Genomic DNA, 20906 nt, shown 5'->3' on the forward strand with positions numbered 1-20906 from the left:
GTAGGCACAGTATAGCTCATAAGAAACTACTATCAAGTAAATTTAATAGAAAATCAAATACTTTAATGAAATTAGGGAGCATGAGAGTAACAGCTCAGATATACCACTAGAACTGATACTACTGGGCTGTGGGGTTTTGCTATTGTTTTAAAATGCTCTGTCCTTCAACAAACATGCAGGTTGACAAACTACTAATTCTTCAGAGTGTCAAAGAACCTGAGTAAAGAATTTCAAACCACTTAAAATGAATATATAGGAAATGTCTTATGAGCTGGTGGCCTGCACACAGCATTGCACAGATAAAAATATACTACTCTCAATACACAGAGCTAAATACTTTCACATTTATCAGAATTTTCTACACAAGTCTTTCGATAGAATTCAAGTTTTCAATTTTCTGTATATATCTGCCCACCTGTATTAAACAAATGCTTATTTACATCGTGGATAAAGTGTAAAGGCTAGTAAGGCCGTATTCCCATACTGTACTGTAACACTGCAAAATATATATACACATATGTAACCTAATATAGGCAACAGCTCTAAAAAAAAAGTCACCTTACATTTGTACAACATAATTGAGTCAGTACGAAAAGACAGCTTTGTTAGCACCAAGCCACTCCGAGGGGTCATGGGAACTACTCCCACAGGGCAGGACTGCTCAGCACAGGAGGAGCCCCAGAGGTCCTGCTCCCAGAGCTGGAAGTCCCAAGAAACCCCCTCCACCGCACCACGGTACGCAACTGACTGAAGAGCAGGCACAGGAGCCTCCAGGGGCACGCTCAGCAGTGTTAGCCGGTGACACTCCTGCAGAACGCTCCCCGGGGCATTTATCAGAGTCCTTTCCCATCAGCCCATCTCGTTAGTACTTTTTCCTTTGGATTCACGATAGTAAGAACAGAATTGCCAGCAGAATGGACATTACTCAAGCTAGGTGGTTTACAAGCCATGTTAACCTCACGTTTCAAAGGCCAAACGGGTCTGGCATTGCCGAGGCCAGACCGTCTGCGCTTTATTCACCGCCTGTGCCTGCTGTGGCCGGGATGGTCGCGCTCGTAGCGGTGCCCGGCGCGCTCGTAGGAGCGCGAGCGCTCGTGCCTGTGGTTCCTGTAGTAGTGACTCTTCTTCTTGTACTTCCCCGAGTGGTCGGAGCGCTCCCGGGAGCGGCTGCGGGACCGTGACGAGCTCCTGCTGCGGGATTTGCGGCCTTTGTGTGTCGAGTATTTGTAGTCTTTTGATTTCTTGTAACTCCTCACCTTGGAGCCTTTGTAGGCAGAGCTGTGGTTGAACTGTCTCGGGGGAGAGTCGCTGCGGCTGCGGGAACGGCTGTGGGATTTGGAGCCGCTCGATGTGGAGTAACTTTCACTCTTCCTGTGGAAAAAGAAACGAGAGAGAAACGCCCGATTTCCTTCATGTTCCATGGAATTACTCTGCGCTATTATTAGTGCCTAAACGTAGTCACAACGCATATGCAGCACCACGAGACAAATGCTTCTCTGTTAGAGCCAAGGGGTGCAAGCAGTTTGAGACTGAGCACTTGATTCTGTGTTGTTCACTATCCCGTGAAGACTCACCTTCTGTCCTAGACATGATCCCACCTGGCTACTGCAGATACAGCACTTCCTACAAACTCATTTCCATTTGGAACCCACTAGTCACGTCTCAGTTTTACTTATTTTTCCTTCACTACTTAAAACCCATGCATGAATAGCTAAGCAGCTGCTCCAGACTAAGGCTGGAGTCAAGAGTTCATCTACTGCAGGAAGTGATTATCTACTCAAGTACAGTTCAGTAAAATTGTAACTCACTGAAGGCTGAGGCCATAAACACCCAACTTTAAATATAAATAACCCAAACAATCCCTGCTGCCTGGTGGGTCTGTGACCAACACACAGGCTGACACGTGCCAACGTGCTTACCCTCTCCTGTCACAGCTATGACCAGGTCAGACACTGCAACGCCCTTGACCTGTGAGCTAAGACAGTACAACTCTTGGCTGTAACTTCTCTGGAGTTTTAACTAGTAGCTCATACTGCTGTGTCATTTCACAGCCTCTCTTGTTGAGAAACCCACTCTGTGAAATTTCAGCCTGGGAGCTTGAGAGCACACCCTTCTTTCGCAGCAGTACACACCTGTGCTTAGGGGATGCAGATCTGGACGGTGATCTTGAATAACTTTGATCTCTACTTCCACTTCGACTCCTGCTTTCTCTTCCTTTCTGAACACTACAAGAGAAAATACACAGTAAGTTATTTGGCCTAAAAGCAGTCACAGGAATATATAAGTTTCTTTGTTAGGAAAGCCTTACCCATTTACTGGGCTGTTTGAACTCCTTTTTGCTCCCTCCGTTTTCCTTTTAGCATTCTTCATTGCCTGAACAGGAAGTGGTGAAGGTTTGTTTCCTTTAACCTCTTTTGGAGACTCTAGAAAAACAAGCCTTTGTTAACTTCATTTTGAAAGCATGGCTAGTGACTGCAAGAAAGACAAAAGCCTCTCCTCACTCCACCTCACCTTCTTTGTAATAATCAGTATTGTATAGCTCTGCAGCCTGCATCTATGTGCACACATACAACCACCCACAAGAAGCACATCTGAAGAAGTGCAGAAGTTGATCTGAAACCCTTCTGCCAAAATATTGCAGTAACACCAGGGAGTGAGCTGCAATAATAACAAATTGCTTTCAAAGCTACTTCAAGAAGACAGAACAGTAATGTCCTTTCCTTGTCAATTATCTTTTTACAAGTAAATTAAGGACCAAGATGGCAAACATTATCCTCTAGGCAAGACGTGCACCTGACTGGAAACTTTCAGCCAAGTATGCAGGAAAATATTCCCCACTCATCACCCAAAAATTCTCCTGCCAGAGCTCCTAATCATACCTATGCTTTAATAACATGCCAATTGCAAGGATTTGTTCAAGTTTATTGCCAAAACCACATACAAGCAAGCCCCCATATTATACAAGTTTAAACTAGCCTTAGTTTTACACTACTTTGATTTTAGCCTCCCAAGACAGTTACATGCTATTAAACCTCTGCTATTTGAGCAGTTGCTAGAAGCTAGCTTAAAAAAACCCCAAACCAAACCACAAACAAAAAACTGAAGCCACACTGTATGTGCATCTCAGAAGGGTAAATATGCATTTAAGATGATAAAGAGTTATTAAAACAAGTTAATACTACCACCTACCATTTTTGGGGATAGGGGAAAATCCTGACGTGGTATCCAAACTTGGGGCTCCTTCAGGTACTAGACCTTTAGCTTGTGCTTTTGCCTCTTCAATAGCTAGTTTCTTCTTTTCTACTTTGCTTTCCAGCTCAGATAAATCAACCTATGAAAACAGGAGCACCACTTAGGACAAAACTTGGTAAACTAGACTTTCTGCTAACTCACTTAATAGGGGGAATAAAGAGTCCCAGTCCTGTTCTATTTGATGTACCAGGCTTGCAGCTGGTTTCAAATGGGATAAAGTTTTCCATCTCCTGTCCTAAGCTGCAGCCTTTAACAAAGGCTCTCAACATGAAGCAGGGACAAACCTTTTTCCGAGTATAGAGCTGCAAAATTTTTAAGCAGATCTCTTGAATTTCTTCCTCTGTTGTTCCAAAGAGTAAAAACCAGTGTGGACGATTAGGAAGTGGAATCTGGAAAGAAAAAGGAAGAAACACTCAGTTTTCTGCTTCTATTAAAAGACCTAGCAAACCTGAAACTAATGGCACTGTATCTGCTCACCTCCAGCGTCCTAGCTGCGAGGTAAATGCATGCACAGGCAATGCTCTCTGGCTGGAACCTGACAAAGACATCTGTTCTCAGGCTATCATTCATGTAATTCCTGAAAGACAGGATATCAGCAAAGTTATATGGCACTGCAAAGCTGGTGGGTGGTTTTGGTTTTACTTCTACTTCTATTTATTTCTGCATTCAGTTGCTAGACTTCAACATTATACTCCTGTAAATCTAAAGGAAAGTTGAACGATTTTACTAGAACAAATGAAAAAAAACACCCCTCAAGGGGAGGGATGTGACAGAATCTGAGTCTGACTGACTGGTGAAAGTTCAGTTGTGAAACAGAGAACCAATTTTAACTTTGCTTTTCCTCCTGGATCCCTACTGGCCTGCTCTCATGCAATAGACTTGTAATTTTCATCAAGACAACATACAATATAACCTGAAGTACTCAAGCTATAGACTTTTAGGTTGACATGTTTGTCTGCAATAAGGCTGAACCCAGATGGTTTGTTGGAAGCTGCAGCTCCTGTAGTTGTCCCATGAAAATGCAGTCCACTTCAGCACGTGTCAGCTTCTGCTGCAGATTTAAGGGGTCCCTTCTCCTTCAGAAGCATTACTTTCCATCCAGAACAGAATTCTTTTTGATGCAAAAAGCGGCCATGGAAGAAATCAGGGTATTTGGGAACATCAGTTCAGGAGAATACTCAGTATTCGGGCAGATCTCCTCTTTGGCACGTGAAATACGGTTTCCAAACTGTCCCATTTCAGTAAGGTGGCTTAAAATGAATATTCATAAAATGAGAAAACTGTAAAATATGCATATAATTCCAGTCAGTACACAAGCATTATTCTTCTAAGCCTTAAATACACAAAGTAAGTCCCTCTGAATCTGTCAGCTGAAGTGCTTTCAAAGACGTAGATCTTTGAGCACATACCTCAGATGGGGAAAAGTTAAAACCAGACAGAATAGAAAGTCCTCAAAGTAATCTACTTTCTGCAAGTAGTAATTAACCATGTGGGTACCCAGTATACAAGGATTCACTAACCCCCTGACATCCAAACCAGAGGCCACAGTCCAGACACCTGTAACCAGTTCACACAGGAGAGAAAAAGGAACTTGAATCCCAAAGAGTATCCAACTCCCACCTGCCCCAGTTGCCTCACAGCCTCGTTTATGTGAAGAGCAACTGCTACCCCAGAGAAACAACTCTAAATATCAGCTCCTCTTTCTGGGAGAAAAGAACTTCAAAACCTACTTTTCTTGTCCCACTACAAAGAGAGCACAAACCTTTTGGCAAAGGAAGCGATAAAGAGAAGTGGTACTTCAAACATCTGGAAGTCACACAGCCTTTTTCTAATTTGCCAAATTGAAAAACATGCCTGCTTCCAAGTTTGGCCTCTGCATATTTTCCCTGTGGGCTCAGAATTAGACACATGAGGAAATGAATCCTTGTCACAGTATTTTAAGAAAAAAAAAGGTGGTAAAAATGCACATTTTGAGAAACAATTATACTGGATATCCATCAGCTCTCAGGTACTGGAAGCAACAAGCATCAGCACACAAACAGGGAATTTCAACATCTGAACCATTTTTCAGTTGTCATTTCCTCCCTCCTCCTCATCCATCCCACCTTCTGTAACAAGTAGAAGACGGGTAACGAGTAGTCCTTAACTCACACTCGAGGATTTCATGCAATGGAACTGGGAAATCTGGCAGTGGGATGTTTCTCTAAGTATTACATTTGACAACAAGCTTCATACATGTACTCAAAATGTTTTCTAACTCGTTTACAAATGGAAATCAGCTTTCAGCTTCTCCTTGTGTGAATTCATCCCTTTAAGAGTCTAAATCCCATCTTAATTTACTTGACCATTTAAGAATACATCATCTGGACACAGTTATAGAAATGTAACATTAAAAACATCTCAGAACATTAACAGTCAGGGTTATGAAATATACAACAGTCAAAATACACAATAAAAACAGTCCAAAAGTATAAGCACAAGAAGCAGTTGGCCAGTTACTATACTATCATGTATATACCACCTGTCTAGAGCCAGCCTTCTCTTTGTAGAGCCTGCTTTGGTTTGACTGAAGACGGCAGCTATCCCTGCACCATAGCGCTTGGGCAGCACAGGAGAAGTCTTAGTCACTTACCCTCAGAGGCTACCCTTTGATTAAAAGAGTACAGAAAAGAAAAGTCAAAACTGGTTCTCTACACACAGGTCACAGTACCAGACAGTTCAGTCAGCAGAAATATGATCTTTGGATTCACTAAAGGTTTTATAAACCACACTATTGTTAAGAGCCATTATTGCTTAAAAGCATTTCTCTCTTTGTTAAGTTTAAAGACCTGGAATTTGACATAAGCTTCCCGTCCCCAAGTAAATCTGTAATTGGAGCAACAAGGTAGAGAACATTTCTTGGCAAACATTAAAGCATCTGGGTTTATCCCATTTTAGAAGCTGACACCTTGCATTATCCATACAGATAAAGGAAATTTATCCGTGCTGAGTGTTTGATACACCTGTAATCAAGCTCAAGCCCTGAGAAAAGCCATTTCCCAGCACTGGGAACAGCCTTTAACCACACACTTTTCCCTGAAGAACAAAATAAATCAAACAAACCAAGGAAACTCTATAACTAAGCATTTTCCCTTTAGCTGAAAAGTGAAAGCAGAGAGGAGGGAAGTGAGAAGTCAGGGTGGAAGGCTACCTTACCATTAAAACAGTGCCTCTAACTTAAGAGGCCGATCAACATTTGGGTAGCAGTTTGGGGCACGCCAAGAAACACTGGGGCTGTCTGGTATGGCCCCCAATCTTTCCTGAGCTATGTTGCTCAGAGAGCCTCAAGTGACATATTTCTGCTACTGCCCCTGCTGGTCTCTTAAAACAAAGAAAAACAACTTACCATGATGTCTGGACCAGGTGTTGGTTACGTTCACATTCTAATACCTGAAGGTACATAACGATTATCTGGAAGATATGGGTTATCGAGTTATTAACACGAATCTTGAGAGCCACCCACTTATTTCAGAGGGATGTCCACGAGGCATCTGTTATTCTCTGTCAAGTTCTAAAACACTCCACTTGTCAGAGTGTTTGCAACATCCCCAGTGCTTATCCACAAAGCTTCTGCTCTCCAGTGCAGAAGCTACACAACTCAACCAGATCTGGCCTTCCTAGTGCTTTGTCTTCTGAGCTGAGGCATCATGCTATTCATCTAGAGGTCTTGTCTTCAACTGTTTTCAAGCTAGGTACGTTCTCCTATACAACTCATAATTCCTCTTAGTTCATACTCAGGAAAAAGTATTGCTAGCTGCCATAAGCAGTACCAGAAGTGCCACATGGGCAGAGCTGAGGTCTAACATCCTCTGTGTCACTGGTTTATTCAGTTCTAGGTGATTTTCTTAGCTTTGGAAGGAAAACAAGGATACAAAGGCTAACAGGGAAAAAAATCATAGCAATTAACAACCAGGAGTAGTGAGAACATGATGGAATTCAGAGAGCCAGGTAGGCTTAAAAAGATGACTTTATTTTTAGAGAAAAAAAGAGCAAGATCCCAAGTTGTGCTGGCACAGGAGCAGGAGGTTCTTCTACCACACTTCACCACTTATAGCTTATGATACTAAAGCACCATGAAAGACACAACTACTGCAAACGTTTTAAGTGTCACCCTGGTCTGACACATGATACTTAACTGTTGAGAAATGCCTCATTTCTAGGCAAGCCCTTCACACCTGAGTGTGCTTCTTAGAACACCAACACTGCCAACAGCTCTTACGTGTTGAATAACCTCGGCATGTTTCCACAAGGAGTGTTTCTAACAGGCTACCACAGCCCTAGGTCTCCAAATTCCCTTCTGCTTCAGAACCTGTGTGCAGCTGACTTTTTACTAACACCAAAGCTACCTACTTATAGAATTTGACTTCAAGGAATACTTAGCATCTGCATCCACCTCCAGTCGTCATTCGGCAGTGATATAAGACCAACTAGTAAGAATCTCTTAAACGAGAAAGAAGACATGGGGATGGTAAGAAGCTACCTTTACTGAACCAGCCAGCATTATCACACACAAACCAAACAGCTTCCATGCAGTTAGGCAGCCTACTCAATGCATTTATAGCATATGAAACACTGGTGTAAAGTTAACTTATACAGTACAAACCTTATGAGGGTGCTTCACATGAACACAAAATCCCAACTCCTTTAACACTCTTCTTTCTGCCTTAATAATTTGATTCTTCAAGTTCACATATTCTTGATCCAGTATTAGAGGCACAGGTTTTCTGCAAGACAAATTTAAATCCTGAAGAAGACAATTTTAACCTCCAAAAGTAGCCACGTGCAGGTTAAGTTGTGTTTAAGGTACATCACCATCTATACCACCAGTAAATGTGTATTTAACTCACTCTGCTCTTTCATGAGATCTCTTCAAGATGTTCCCTGCTTTACAACACAGGGAATGATATTATCATTGGCCTAACAAGTGTGATGACTGAAACACAACAGAAATACTCGTCACTGCAAAGCCTCAGCTTACTTTTTTTCCCGTAGGTGTCTGAGGCGATGGAACACGTTAATCACATCCCGAATGCGCCTTGGTGCTTCTTCAATCTTGGATGCCAGATGAACACAGGCCATTGACACGTGCTGAAATGTAAGTAATTGCAAGATACTGTTGTTTTGCTCAAACCAAAACGGTGGTAAAAGAATGAAACACTACAAAATGTGACACAATTAGCACCAGGTAGCTTTAAAATCATGTTGATCAATAAGAGAAACCTACAGGGTAGTTGTTAACACACTTCACATGGCAACTTGTCAGGCCAGGTCAGACTAAGTAACACCTGTAGCACATCAAGTACACATCAAGTATTCTCTTACCTCCATGGAATGCTTCACAAAAGACTTGGTATAAAAAAAACGTTGAAATAGCACCTGTCCTGTAGCCATAGCCACCTAAAAAGGAAGGTACAACAGGTAGTAATAACTACCACATTCAATGAAACACCACAAGATTTCAACAGATTTAAGAGTCAGAAGACTGGCTAAAATATATTTCAAGTAACTTTGGGGGTATCTAGAGAAAACTGGTACCTCTGCCTCAACTTCAGTTGCTCAAAATGCCATCAACACCACAAAGACTGTAAGTCAAACACGTGTGCTGAATTGTAAACTCCTCTAATGAAGCATGAAAATATGCTTCAAAATGGGTTAAAACCCAAAAACCCAACAAATCCAGAAAACCTCAAACAATCCAGTTAAAAAAACCCAACCAAACACTAGAAGCCAATTAACTAAAAGTTGTGATGGTGTCCCAGGAAAGCCTTTTCGGTGTGGAAGGAGGGGGGCAATCTAAGCATATTACACATCCTTCTAACACGATCCGAGCTGCTGGGGCTGTGTAGCTAACAGAGGCCTGGCAAGTTCTACACTCGGCAAAAGGAACGACACTGAGCGCCATAGGTTTTGTTTCCTGGCGACCCCCATTATGGCGTCACTATAAGGAGTTTTTTCTTCCCAAAACCCTCGATCTCGATTGAAAACAGCCGGCCGGGAGCCCCGCGGCCGCAGGGCCGAGGCGGCTGCGGGGGCGGCGCAGGCCGGCGGTTACATCACCCGCTTCCTGCTCGCAGGCGGGCGGGGAAGGCCGCAGCCTCCGCGGGGAGACCCAGCGGCCCTCCCGTCTCAATCCCGACCCCACCGGGCGGCTCCCCGGCCGCCCTCGACTTCCCTAGCCACGGATGGCGGCCGAGCGAGCGAGCGGCGGCGGCCGCGGCCCGGCGAACAAAGCTCTTCGCTGCCTGGGAGCGACGAGGCCCGGCCGCGCGCCCGCCCCGCCCCGCCGGGGCCTTCCCTCCGCGGCCCGGCCGAGGCCCAGACGCACCTGTGGGAGACGGAGCAGGATGCCGGCCGCTTGGATGAGCTCGCAGCCGGTGACGCGCAGCTCGGTCTCGGTCTCCGGATCGAGGCCGCTGCTCATGGACGGGGTGAAGCGCAGCGTGTGCTCGGGCAGCAGGCAGTTCTCCAGCGTGATCAGCACCCCCGAGTACAGGCGGTCGCCGATCAGCACCGCTCCGGGACCCGGCACGGGCGGCCCGCTCCCCGCCGGGACCGCTCCCGCCGCCATGGCACCGGTCGCCTGAGGCCCCGCCAGGCCGCCGCCCGCCACCGCCGCCACGGCCGCCGCGCTGCCCGACCCCGCCGCCATTTTGCGCTGGTGCCGCCGCCTCGGCCTGCGCCGCGCTCTCCTTCCCCGCCGGGCGGCGCCTCCGCCCGCTCCCTCCCGCATCCCCCTGCGCTCGTCTCCTATTGGTTGAGCGCGGCTCAGCCGCGTTCGCCCATTGGCCGGGCCGGCGCCCCGCCCGACGCTGCGCGCGGCGGCGTGACGCACCGCTCGGGAATTCGAACGAGGCCGAGGGGGCGGGGCTTCCGGCGCGCGCGCGCCGCTGCTCCCCCCGTGACGTCACCGCGACGGGACTGGGCCCGACCCAAAATCACCCCAGAAAACAGCGCTGCGAACGCACCGTCCCTGGCACGCGGCCGGGCGGCTGCTGCTGAGCTGCGCCAGGCCGCGTCTTCCCCTCACACAGCGTCAGAAACGCTCCCGGTGCTCCCCAGCGGCAGCTCCCAAAAACAGAGCAAATCGTCTTTATTGTCCTTCAGAGCACAAAAGGGGCCTGTGCACGACGTGCTGAACACCGGACCTGCGCCGGGCTTGACTCACCACTGCTAACAAGAGCCGTGGCTGCTAACGCAGAACTGTGGCTGCTGAGAACTGTGGCTGCCAACCCAGAACCGTGACGGCAATCTAGAACCAGGGCCTGATCTAGAACCCGATCTAGAACCCACTCTAGAACTTTGTCTAGAACTCGCTCTAGAACCTGATCTAGAACCATGGGAGCACCTAGAACCGTAACTGCGGTCTAGAACATTCTGTCCTTTACCTAGAACCATGAAACCGATCTAGACCTGTGGGGCCGACCTAGGACCATGACTGCCAATCTAGAACCATGACCCAGAACTGTGCTGACCCAGAACCATGGCTGCTAACCCGGAACCATGAACCAGAACCATGGCTGCTAACCTGGAACCATGACCCAGAACCATGGCTGCTAACCCGGAACCATGACCCAGAACCATGGCTACTCACTTAGAACCGTGACTACTAACCCAGAACTGTGGCTGCTAACTCAGAACTGTGAACTGTGGCTGCTAACCCAGAACTGTGTCTACTCACTCAGAACCATGACTACTAACCCAGAACTGTGGCTGCTATCCCAGAACTGTGGCTACTCAGAACCATGGCTACTAATTCAACATGTTTAAGAGAAGCCCTCAAGCTGTGAGGTTTTGCCCCCAGACCCACCCCTTCCTCCTCCTGAAACCATCCTCAGATGACTTTGGCCCACACCCCCATCTGAGCAGCAGCCCACCAGTGAGTTTACTCTGCAATGCAAGTTCCTGCTTACGAGGACTCCTTTAATATCAATAGTGGTGCACAATACGTGAAAATATTCCCTCTGGCTCTTTTCCATCTCCCAGGGCAGCACATAAACCTTCTTCTCTCCTCCTCTTGGCCAAGGCAGCTAGAGACTTGAATGTCTTCGGCTCATAAATAGCCAGATCAGCAATCACTTTCCTATTCAGCTCCACCTGGGACTAAAAGCAAGAACATTTGTTGTGTAAGTACTGTATTTTTTTTGGAAGAACACTCTAATGCTTAATGATTACCTCAGGGCTTAAGGCAGATCACTTTTTTTCCTATGCTGTACAGTTCTGGAGCTGTTAGAGCACTGTCAGACATGACCACTTGTCCATTGAGCCACTGCATAAAACTTGCTTACTGACTCTCAAAATCTTTCTGGTGAAAATCAAGAACTGAAGAAGCATCTCTGATTCCATGGAAGGTAATGTGTTACAGGTTAACCCATGGCATTTTGTCTCAGTTCTTAGGTAGTTCTAGTTCTTTCTAGAAGCTGCCTGGCATGTTTAAATGTGTCCTGGAGTAGATATTATATGTTTGATATGTTTGGTCAGACCACATCTACTTGAAACATTTCAGTTTTAAGAAATTAATCTGTTTGGCACTTTAGAAGACCTCTATCAGACATTTGCTTCAAAGTAATTACTCTTCAAGCATCACAGAATCATTGGTAGGGGTTGGAAGGGACTTTTAGAGATCATCCAGTCCAACCCCCCTGCAGAAGCAGGTTCACCTAGATCAGGTCATCCTTACCTTATGCAGATTGCTTATGAAAGCTGAGTATTTCAAACCATGTTCAAGAGAAGCTGCTTCAATCCTTGTGATCCAGAGCTAGAAGTGTAAAAAAATAACATCTTGGGTGACAAAATACTTTAAAAGTAAACCTTTTATCATGCTGATCTGCTAATTAATAATTAGCACAGTTTCAGTGCAGCATACACAGCGTCACAGAGTGGTGGAGGGTTGGAAGGGACCTTTAGAGATCATCTAGTCCAAGCCCCCTGCCAAAGCAGGGCCCACCTAGCTCAGGTCAGGACGTGAGCTGTTTCAGACCAGAGGGACTAAGCTTACTTCAAACTCATTTTTCACCCATTGGTCAGTAAGGAAAAAGGCTCAGTCCTGCTTTTCTCCCATTGTAACGTTTACACCCGACACTTGGCTCTTTACCGCTCTGAGGAATCTCTTCTTCTCTCTCCTGGCCTTTGTAGACTTCACGAAAGCTCTCCGAACACTTCTCACAGCCAACTTGTAGCAGCGGTTCTTCCTTCCCCGAAAGTGCTGAAACAAACCCACAAGTGTTCAGTCATCTTTAAGGCTGCTAAACCCTTCAGTAACACTCACAGATGCTCATCTGCATCTCACAACTCTTCAGAACAAGGATCACAAACATTACCCAAGCCTTCCAGTTGGCATATAGCAAAAAAAACCCAAGGCTGAAAAAACTCAGTCCAGCAGAAGCAAACTAAAAGCAGTCCTCACTCTAGGCTGTTGTTCCTGAGGAAAGGCAAACACTAAATCACCTTCAGTGCTTTCAGAAATCTCTAATAAGGTTCTCTCTCAGCCTTCTCCAGGCTACACAGCTCGTAGCCTTTCCTCACCAGTCCAGTCCCCTGATCACCTTGGGAGCCCTGCGCTGGATTCTCTGCAGCAGTTCCCTGTCCCTCTAGAGCTGGGGAGCCCAGAACTGGATGCAGCAATCCAGATGTGGTCACATAAGGGTAAAGAGGGAGGAGATGCCCCCTTGACCTGCTGCCCACATTCTTCTTCACGCCCCCCAGGATGCCTTCTTGCCCATGACCAAGCTCAGTGCGGAGCTGCTCTGCAGCAGGTCACCCCAGCCTGTCCTGGTGATGGTGCTGATCCTTCCCAGGCGCTGGAAACCACACACAGGCAAATTTACACACAGCGACCATGCTGAATTGCCCTCAGACAGCTTCACGGACCCTCGGCGTTCCCAGCAGCCAGCCCCACGACGCTGCCGCCTGCCTGACCTCCCTTACGCTGGGGAAGGACTTGCGGACACCCGACGGGCCGAGCCCCGCGGCGACCGGGACCCGTGGGGAGGCGGCCGAGGAACGAGCAGCCGCTCGTGAGCGGGGACACTCACCCGCGCGTACTTGAGCACCTCCTGCACCCTCCAGAAGCGGTCGGTGAGGCGGCTGCGGAGCCAACGCGCCGCGCTCAGCAGCACCATGTTCGCGGCAGCCGCCGCCTTCCGGGGCGGGGCCAGGCCCGGGGAGCGCGGCCGCGGCTCTTCCGCTGCGGCCTGCGCGGGCCGCGCCGCCGGTGTCCTGGGAGTGTGCCGGGTATTCCTGCTCCTGCCCGAGCCTGGGGAAAGCCCAGTCTGCCCTGGAGAACGGGAGGCTGAGGGGAGACGGGAATATCCTCAGCAACTCCCTGACAGGCGGCTGCAGAGAGCTGGGGGTCGGGCTCTGCTCCCCAGCGATAATAGGAGAGGAAATTACCTCCGTTTGCACCAGGGGAGGCTGAGGCTGGAGCTGAGGCTGAACTGTTTCCCTGAGAGGGGTGTCAGCCCCTGTGCCAGGCTGCCCCGGGAGCTGGGGCAGTGCCCAGCTCTGGAGGGATCCCACAGCCCTGGAGCTGAGGTGCTGAGGGGTCACTGCTGGGCTGGGCAGGGTGAGGGGAGAGCTGGGGCTCCAGGAGCTTCAAGGGCATTTCCAACCAAAATTACCGTGAACTGGCCCAAAAGGGACAGATCTCTGCTTGACCTGAAGAGCAGCCACACAACAGAGCTGTTGGGCGCTGCACGACCTAATGGGGTTGTGTTCAGGGAGCTGTTGCCAAAACTCCCTGGGTAAGAAGGAACCAGGCTGCTGGGTCCATTCCTGTGGGCCTGGAACAAACCACAAGATGGTGCTGCCGTTATAGATGATGGGAAAAACCTCTCAGCAGCATGGGGCTCTTAACCCAGAGAGTTAATGAATTCATCACCTTTAATCACCCCCGGTTCCACATCTCAAAGCAATGCTGCTCCTGTTAGAAATCACTGCATAACCTGCACCATATCTTTCCCACTTGTGGGCAGGTAGCTGTCAAGGATGTGGGAATTCCACGGAATCAGAGCCTTGTTTGACACGAAGTTCTCTTGGTTCTTTGAAAAATCATTTGAATGTGTGTTGAGGTTTTCTTTTCCAAAGGAAAATACATTTAAGGAACAATTTTGTCCAACATCTCACAGGTTAAAATACGTTTTCCAATACAATAAAAGAACTTTGGAAAGTTTCACTGGGTTTAGCAAGGCTTTTTAGAGGTTGGGTCACTTTTATGACCACTTTATCAGCTTTGTTTATTGCCTCTGCACCCTGCCCTCATCAACAGACAGTAAACCCCTTTGTATTTACAAAGCAATACAATCAGTACAAGGTCAATCACCAGGCTGATGGCATGTACCTTGTTAGAAGAGCTCTTTATTCAAGCTCTTCTCGAGTTTGTGTACATGCCTTGTCCTTTCTTCAGTTAGAAAGCATAAGTTAAGCTAGAGAAATACTGCATATGTAAATCAGTGGTGGTTAGTCATAGCAAATACTGCAGTAGCCTCCGTGCCATTTGTCACATTTATTGCATCCAATACCATCTGGTTTTCTGCACAAGTTTAGAGCTTTATTAACACTTTGTCTGGACTGTGCAACAACTGAAAGCAGGCTGGATTCAATAGTTATTTCCCTCTGGATGTCTGGATAGGTCTGTGAAGAGATTTCACATTTGTAGCTCAAGAGAAGGCTGCTACCCTGCATTCTCCCACGGGAGCCTTTCAGCCTGAGAGTGCAGTGAAGGAAACAGGTGGAACAAGATGAAAATGGACTTTTCATACACTGTTGACTGTTTTAGAGGCTGTTTCTGTCTGTATTTTTTTAATATCTCTCTCTCTGGCATTTATTACTGAAAAATATTCTCAGCTCTTTGCCTGTCTCCCAGGGAAGTGTCTGTCCAAGCAGAGCTGCTCCTGGGGCTTACAGCCTTGTTCAAACCAAAATGTATCTGTCAGCTGAAGAGCTTTTGAAATCAACTTTAAATGTTTGGATTAGTTATTACACCTTTCAGAAATATTTCAGTGCTTGATAGTCAAAACTGAAAAGCTAGAGGAACTTAATCTTTGGGGGACAGTTGTCTATTGTTTTTTGACTTACAATGCAGAGCTGTGGTAAGTGAATTTACAATCAGTTTAAACAAGTAATTTTCAGATCTATTTGTTCAGTTTGAAAACCAGATCACTGTAAATAAGATGTTGTGACATCTCTCTTCCCACACCTCCCTATGCCTTCCAGCTCTACAGCCTGGCTCCCCAGAGAGCTGGCTGACAATAAGTGATGTGTGTGTTCCCAGCAAATTAATAGAAGGCTTTTGATTATCTCATCTGGTTTGGTGCTTAAAGGGAGGTAGGGAGCAAGGGCTGAGGCAGAGGTGGGATGTCAGGGCACCTATAGTTCTTAAAGGCCCCGATAAACCTAAGCTCAGGCTTCCATCCACACCCTCTAACTGGGGACCCATTTAAGACTGGGCCTGGGAACATCCTTTTTCACCCCAGCTGCTGTTGTAGATGTGCCTGTTTCTGTGTCATTCTGAAATCCTTAAATAACGTTGATCATACGAGGCAGATGAAACAATTGATCATAGAATTGATAACAGAAGACTGTGTGTTCTGTAAACAGGGATGACTGCAGAGGTTTCTGAGATATATAGTGATTGCTATCAATTTCTCTGAGGTTTGTTTTTTTAAATCTAGAGAGAAATGTAGTAAATGAATCAAAGGCAGAGTCATCAAAACTGAAAAGGGACCATCTTGCCTTGGGAATGTATGGTTTGAGCGTGGCCCTGGGGTGCTGTGTGCTAAATCACTTCAGTAGCCAGTCAGATGTAAAGGATTGGCTAGCAGAGAAAGCAGCTTCAGATTCTGCTCTGTAAACAGAGCGGTGTTGCAAAGCTCTGAGAGGCAGCTCAGAGAGGAAGGCACTGCTTGCATTTGAGTGCCTGTGACTGCAGGCAGCTGAGAGCAGGGAAACCAAGCACTGCTCCAGCCTTTGCTTGCAGCTCGGCAAGAGGTGGGAAAGGACTCCAGCAAGGCAGAGAGTGGAGAAACAGCTGCTCTTCACTGGCTTCACTGGTCACTTCATTTGGATGAGAGTTGAGCAGGAAAAATTGCCTTGGGTACGGGGTGATGAGCATGGGAAGATGATGTGAAGTCAAGGGACTGTCTGAAAGGCATTCTCTGGAACCAAGCAGCCCTTCAAAGCTAAGGCAGCAATTGTTTGGGACCTCTTGGGATCATAGTCCTGGGAAGAACAACAACAAATTCAGGAGTACTATGGATTCAAAACCAAACCAATAGCTATTGCCAAACCTCCAGCAGCCACATCTGCTTTGAAGCTGAGGTTGGGACACTGCTGGAAAGCATTCAGAAAGGAAACAACCTGTGCTGGCCAGGTCCTGGGGAAGCAGGTGGCCAAAGGAGGCTTTTCCTTCCTTGCACCGTTATGGTCTCTGATTAAATGTTCTCGTCTGAGTGTGGAAGAGGCAAGAAAAGCCTCTGCAAATTACTTCCTGTTGCCAAAAGCAAAGAAACCCTTTTCAGTTAGAGTGTGGGCCCACTGGTGATCTCTTGGAGGATGTCTGGCCAGGACACTGAGGACTTTGGAGCAGAAAACCTCTCGGAGGAGTCTCGGATGATTCCAAGGCTCCCACCCTACGACATGGAGAAGCAGCTCCTTCCCAGGGAGCCTCGGAGTGCCTGGTGCTGCTTGGCATGGACCCTGCTTATAGTCACCATGAACTCCTTGGTCTTTTTGATGAATTTGCTCCTGCTGTTTGTTATCTTCACCATCGTGCTGCTTCCTACCATAGTGGTGGTTTACTTTGGCTTCCAGTGCCACTCTCGGGTGAGTAGGCTTTGCTCCTTTTGGCTAAGAGCCACCTTCAAGATGGGGCCATCCATAAAGGTTTTATGCTAGCCCATGGGGAACAGTGGCTGTAAGGGCAAGGCTGGACTCCCTGAGCTTTGGCTTTGTTTTCAGAAGGGGTGTGTACAGGTATGGATCTGTTTCATTGGGGGGTGGGTGTGTGTGTAGCCTGGGCTGACAAGAACAGGTTTATGGGAGTTAGTGCCAACCTGCAGGCTCTGGGCTGTTCAGGGAGTGGTCTGTCCTCCTTGGTGCCTCTGGCACAGCTATAAGCAAGGCTGGCACATGTGTGTGTCTAGGGAACTACAGGCTTTATGGTTTCTGGACTAATTCTCTTAAAGTAGGTGTCTGGCAGCCACATATTGTGTGTCAATAGGTGCACAGAAAGGCTCTGGTTGGAGAGGCAGGGAGAACACTCATAGAAGCTGTGAGATGCCAGTCTTGGGGGCACACCTGAATGCTGGCAAGAGTGAGCAAGATATGTTTTTACCCCTCCTTTCTTCCATTGTTGTGGGAAATGAGAGCTTGATTGGGTTATAAAAGTCTATTCCCATGAAAACAGCAGGCAGCTGTGATGGGTCAGGTGAGCACACTCCTTGGCTGGACAGAGCTGCTGTTTGCATTTTAATGTCACAATATTTCTGGCTTTTCTGTGATCTCTATTACTGAGAGCTGCCAGCCTGAACTCCTGTGTAATTCACACAAGTCCTACCTGGGCCCTGATAGGGTTTGTGATTTTCCATTTAAGTAAGCCCTCTACAGTGTTTGTCATATTTGATCTGCCCAATGGTTATTATACAACTGGTAAAGTCTGACAGAATCTATAATCCCCTTCTTATGCCTTTTATGACTTCTTATGGCTTTTGAGTAGGCATAGAGGGATTGTGGCAGAATGTCTTGACAAAAGCAGTCCTTTTTCTTTGGGCTACTGCTTTCCAATGCCTCTCTAGCAGCCAGAGGCTACTGGATATGTTCCTGTGTGACCTTATCTATTTTTTATTAGTATGATGGGTTATGTTTCTTGTGCAGCTGAAAGAATGTGGATAAAGGAAAGGGATGTGCTGGTTGCCTGCAGCATTTGTTAATGCAGAGCAGATGAGTGGTTTGACTCAAACCTCCTGCTGCCAGGATGAAAGGAGGCCTTTAAATACCACTCAGCAAGGACCAGTTAGTGTTGTGGATGCTTTGCAGCAACTTGTGGTGAAGGGGCTTTCCTAGCAGGTATTGCAGTACAAAGAGATGCCAGGAGGTAGAAAGGAGTACAGTGTGAACACAGAAGACAGCACACAGAGGGGTCTTTTCCAGGGCAGGAGTCTGGAGAGTCCCTGGGGAGCTATGGAATGACCAACCCCTGTCTGCAGGATCTAGCATCTCACTGTGTTTTATTTACTTGGTTAGAATTTCCAGTGTGTTGTGCCACCCACATCCTTGTAGCAGCAGGAGCCCTTTTTAATTTGGTTCCTGCCTATCAGATGCTAAGCTGTGCTGTCCTGATGGCTTCATAAAGATGAGTGTTTCCTGCTCCAGGGTTGGTGTGCAGTGCACTTGTCTCACAGTGAGGCTGGAATAATTGAAAGCTTGATTAAAATGTGTTATCAGTCACATAGTATAGCCTGGCAACAGCTGAGCTCAGCTTGGAGAGAAGGAGGAGTTGTGTCTTCATGTGACAGCACTAGAAACTGAAGGGTACTTTGCCCACCCCTCCTGTGCACCACCAGGTCTGTGACAAGCTCTTTCTCGCTCTTCCCACAGGTGCTGCACTCAGCTGCCCACTACTGCAAAAGCATCTTGGATGACAACAGCTCTTCTGCCCTCATTATCCTTGGCTTTGTCATCATGTCCCCTCTCATTGTGGCGGCCATGGCTATCTACTGCAGCCTGGCAAGGCGTCTCCATCTCTTCATGTGCTTCCAGCCCTACAGCAAGGCTGTGTACAAGGGAGAGAAGTGGGGCTGGTACAAGGAGGGAGGCCTGTGCCACTGTGCCAAGGGGTGGAACACTCAAGTCAAGGCCTGGGTGTGAGTTTGCAGCAGCAGAGGCTCTGCCCTAGGCAGCACCCTCTTCTCCCTGCCCATCCTTCCCCACCATCACCTCCTAAAACCACTGTCCCGAGGTCTGTGTAGATGAAGGCTGTGTGGTAGCTAGATGTGAGAGGAAGGGAGGTCCATTAATGAGCCATCTCCTACAGATTCTGCCCACCATGGGAAAAATACAAAAAACTACAAGTCCTTGGTGTTCCTCAGGTCTGAATCGATGCTTAGCTGAGTCAGCTGGATCCCTCTTGTGACCTCTGAAGTAATACCCTAGATCTGTCACGAGCCATTAATTGCAACTGAGTTGAAAGCACAGTGTATGTGAGGAGGTCTGGCAGGTAGGGAAAAGCACCATGCATGATCCTGCCCTTTCAAATCCCTGTGGGTGTCTGTAGTGTTCCTTTAGTGGTGTCTGTGTGCTGCTGATCACTGTAAGCTGTGTGCTCCCACTGCCTCTTGTTCTCCTGTCTCCCAAATACAACGATTTCAAGTGCTGTGTATAAATAAAGATTGTGTCAAATCTCCACTGAGGGAGTTTCTCTCTCTTCTGTCTCAAAGCACTGTCTGCATCAGAAACTGTACCACAGCACATACTGTGAGGTTAAAATGTCATTTCTGTTTTCCTTCTGAGGACTCATTTCTTCCCAGGCAACTGGTCATACTGCTCACTGTGTTCATTGCCGTTCTTCCCCTTGGTGTGGCCTGCTCTCTCCTTCCTACACCTCTGCTCTCAGTCTGTCTCTCACCTTGAAGAGTTAAAAGGAGATAAACAGTCATAAGTTTCTGACAGGACTGAGGAAAAACAGAGGACAGTTCTGTTTCATGGAAAGGAGCTGTCTTGCTGCAGTTTAATAAGGTTTTGCCTGGGGGCAGTGCTTGCTGACTGGGTACAGAGATTTGATATGAGCTGTTGTTTCTTTTGCTCATCTGTCATTTAATCCAACTGCTTTTGCAAGGAAAGTATTCTTAAACCTAGCTATGATTGGAGTGAAGCATTCCCATTGCTGCTTCTGCAGGAGAAATTGAGTTACTGGTCACAGCCTTCCCAATAAAACAAAAACGGATGGAATTCGGCATTTTAGTACAGAGAGCTTTAATAACAAAGGGGAAATGAAACTACCTGAAAGCAAACTTCTCTGGAGCAGAGCAGACCTTCTGTCAGACAGCTTGTCCTGCTGTGGGCAGAGAGAACAGCGATGCACACAGTGCCATGGCTCTGCTCTTAGACTGGTTTGATCCTAAATTTCCTGTCGAGAGTACAGAGACATCTTTAATATCCTCAGCCTTGGATCCAATCCTGAGGGCAGCTGTGCCAGCCTGCTTTCTGCAGGGCTCGTGTGCCAGGCAGGGCTTGTGTGCCAGGCAGGGCTTGTGCCCACAGATGGTGGGGGGAAAGTGTGCTGCCAAGTGCTCTTCTAAACCCCCACAGCCAGGGCTTTGTTCTGTGAGCTCCCGAGCCAGCAGAGTTCAGAGAATGGCTGGAGGATGGTGGGGTTATCTACAAAGACCAGGAGCATTTTAAAACAATCTTGATATGTATCTGTGGGTGGCCCTGGGTTTCTCCTGGGGCTGAGAAGCAGACTCTTGGGGTCCCTTCCACTCCTACTCAAGTGATGTTCCTGTTCCCTTTTATTCCTTTTTGGTCATGCAAGTGGTCTGATAGGAGGCCACAAGGTCTTTGAATCAGTCATCACTGAAAGGCACACAGCTCTCCTGCCCTGCTTTGCAGTGATTAAGTCATTC

The 20906-nt window shown here is 47.3% G+C and overlaps 3 protein-coding genes across 6 annotated transcripts; 1 reads left to right on the forward strand and 2 right to left on the reverse strand.

Moving 5' to 3' along the window:
• Window positions 1-37: 37 nt before the first annotated feature.
• CCNL2 (cyclin L2) lies at window positions 38-10005 on the reverse strand. Of its 4 annotated transcripts, XM_062013034.1 has the most exons (11): window positions 9617-10005; window positions 8614-8688; window positions 8270-8379; window positions 7895-8015; window positions 6638-6702; window positions 3730-3829; window positions 3537-3641; window positions 3190-3331; window positions 2309-2423; window positions 2133-2225; window positions 38-1371 (listed from the first exon to the last, which is right to left on the reverse strand). In XM_062013034.1, exons 1-11 carry the CDS (start codon window positions 9938-9940, stop codon window positions 1017-1019), a joined length of 1605 nt encoding a protein of 534 aa, XP_061869018.1. In that variant the 5' UTR covers window positions 9941-10005; the 3' UTR covers window positions 38-1016. The 4 variants fall into 4 exon arrangements, with proteins under 4 accessions (XP_061869018.1, XP_061869020.1, XP_061869022.1 ...); XM_062013036.1 differs by lacking the exons at window positions 6638-6702; window positions 7895-8015; window positions 8270-8379; window positions 8614-8688; window positions 9617-10005 and adding an exon at window positions 5774-5853; XM_062013038.1 differs by lacking the exons at window positions 6638-6702; window positions 7895-8015; window positions 8270-8379; window positions 8614-8688; window positions 9617-10005 and adding an exon at window positions 4166-4343.
• A 1185-nt stretch (window positions 10006-11190) lies between these two features.
• On the reverse strand, window positions 11191-13455 carry MRPL20 (mitochondrial ribosomal protein L20). Its single transcript, XM_062012904.1, has 4 exons — window positions 13323-13455; window positions 12383-12493; window positions 11969-12046; window positions 11191-11391 (listed from the first exon to the last, which is right to left on the reverse strand). Exons 1-4 carry the CDS (start codon window positions 13407-13409, stop codon window positions 11218-11220), a joined length of 450 nt encoding a protein of 149 aa, XP_061868888.1. The 5' UTR covers window positions 13410-13455; the 3' UTR covers window positions 11191-11217.
• A 103-nt stretch (window positions 13456-13558) lies between these two features.
• TMEM88B (transmembrane protein 88B) lies at window positions 13559-19652 on the forward strand. Its single transcript, XM_010195563.2, has 2 exons — window positions 13559-17109; window positions 18883-19652. The coding sequence occupies exons 1-2, from the start codon at window positions 16840-16842 to the stop codon at window positions 19150-19152; spliced, it is 540 nt and encodes a 179-aa protein (XP_010193865.1). The 5' UTR covers window positions 13559-16839; the 3' UTR covers window positions 19153-19652.
• The last annotated feature ends 1254 nt before the right edge of the window (window positions 19653-20906 follow it).

The sequence above is a fragment of the Colius striatus genome, chromosome 21 (assembly GCF_028858725.1).
Source record: "Colius striatus isolate bColStr4 chromosome 21, bColStr4.1.hap1, whole genome shotgun sequence".
In the NCBI taxonomy this organism is placed as follows: Eukaryota; Metazoa; Chordata; class Aves; order Coliiformes; family Coliidae; genus Colius; species Colius striatus.

What these genes read in the sequence shown, in the direction of transcription:
- CCNL2 (XM_062013034.1), bottom strand. Translation starts at nt 9,940, where the DNA reads ATGGCGGCGGGGTCGGGCAGCGCGGCGGCCGTGGCGGCGGTGGCGGGC. An exon ending in TCCTGCTCCGTCTCCCACAG is followed by an intron (nt 8,689 to 9,616) that starts GTGCGTCTGGGC and finishes CTTCCTTTTTAG; the next exon opens with GTGGCTATGGCTACAGGACA. An exon ending in AGACACCTACGGGAAAAAAA is followed by an intron (nt 8,016 to 8,269) that starts GTAAGCTGAGGC and finishes TTTGTCTTGCAG; the next exon opens with AAAACCTGTGCCTCTAATAC.
- MRPL20 (XM_062012904.1), bottom strand. Translation starts at nt 13,409, where the DNA reads ATGGTGCTGCTGAGCGCGGCGCGTTGGCTCCGCAGCCGCCTCACCGAC. An exon ending in AGGTGCTCAAGTACGCGCGG is followed by an intron (nt 12,494 to 13,322) that starts GTGAGTGTCCCC and finishes GGTTTGTTTCAG; the next exon opens with CACTTTCGGGGAAGGAAGAA. An exon ending in TCATAAGCAATCTGCATAAG is followed by an intron (nt 11,392 to 11,968) that starts GTAAGGATGACC and finishes TCTTGCTTTTAG; the next exon opens with TCCCAGGTGGAGCTGAATAG.
- TMEM88B (XM_010195563.2), top strand. Translation starts at nt 16,840, where the DNA reads ATGTCTGGCCAGGACACTGAGGACTTTGGAGCAGAAAACCTCTCGGAG. An exon ending in GCTTCCAGTGCCACTCTCGG is followed by an intron (nt 17,110 to 18,882) that starts GTGAGTAGGCTT and finishes CTCTTCCCACAG; the next exon opens with GTGCTGCACTCAGCTGCCCA.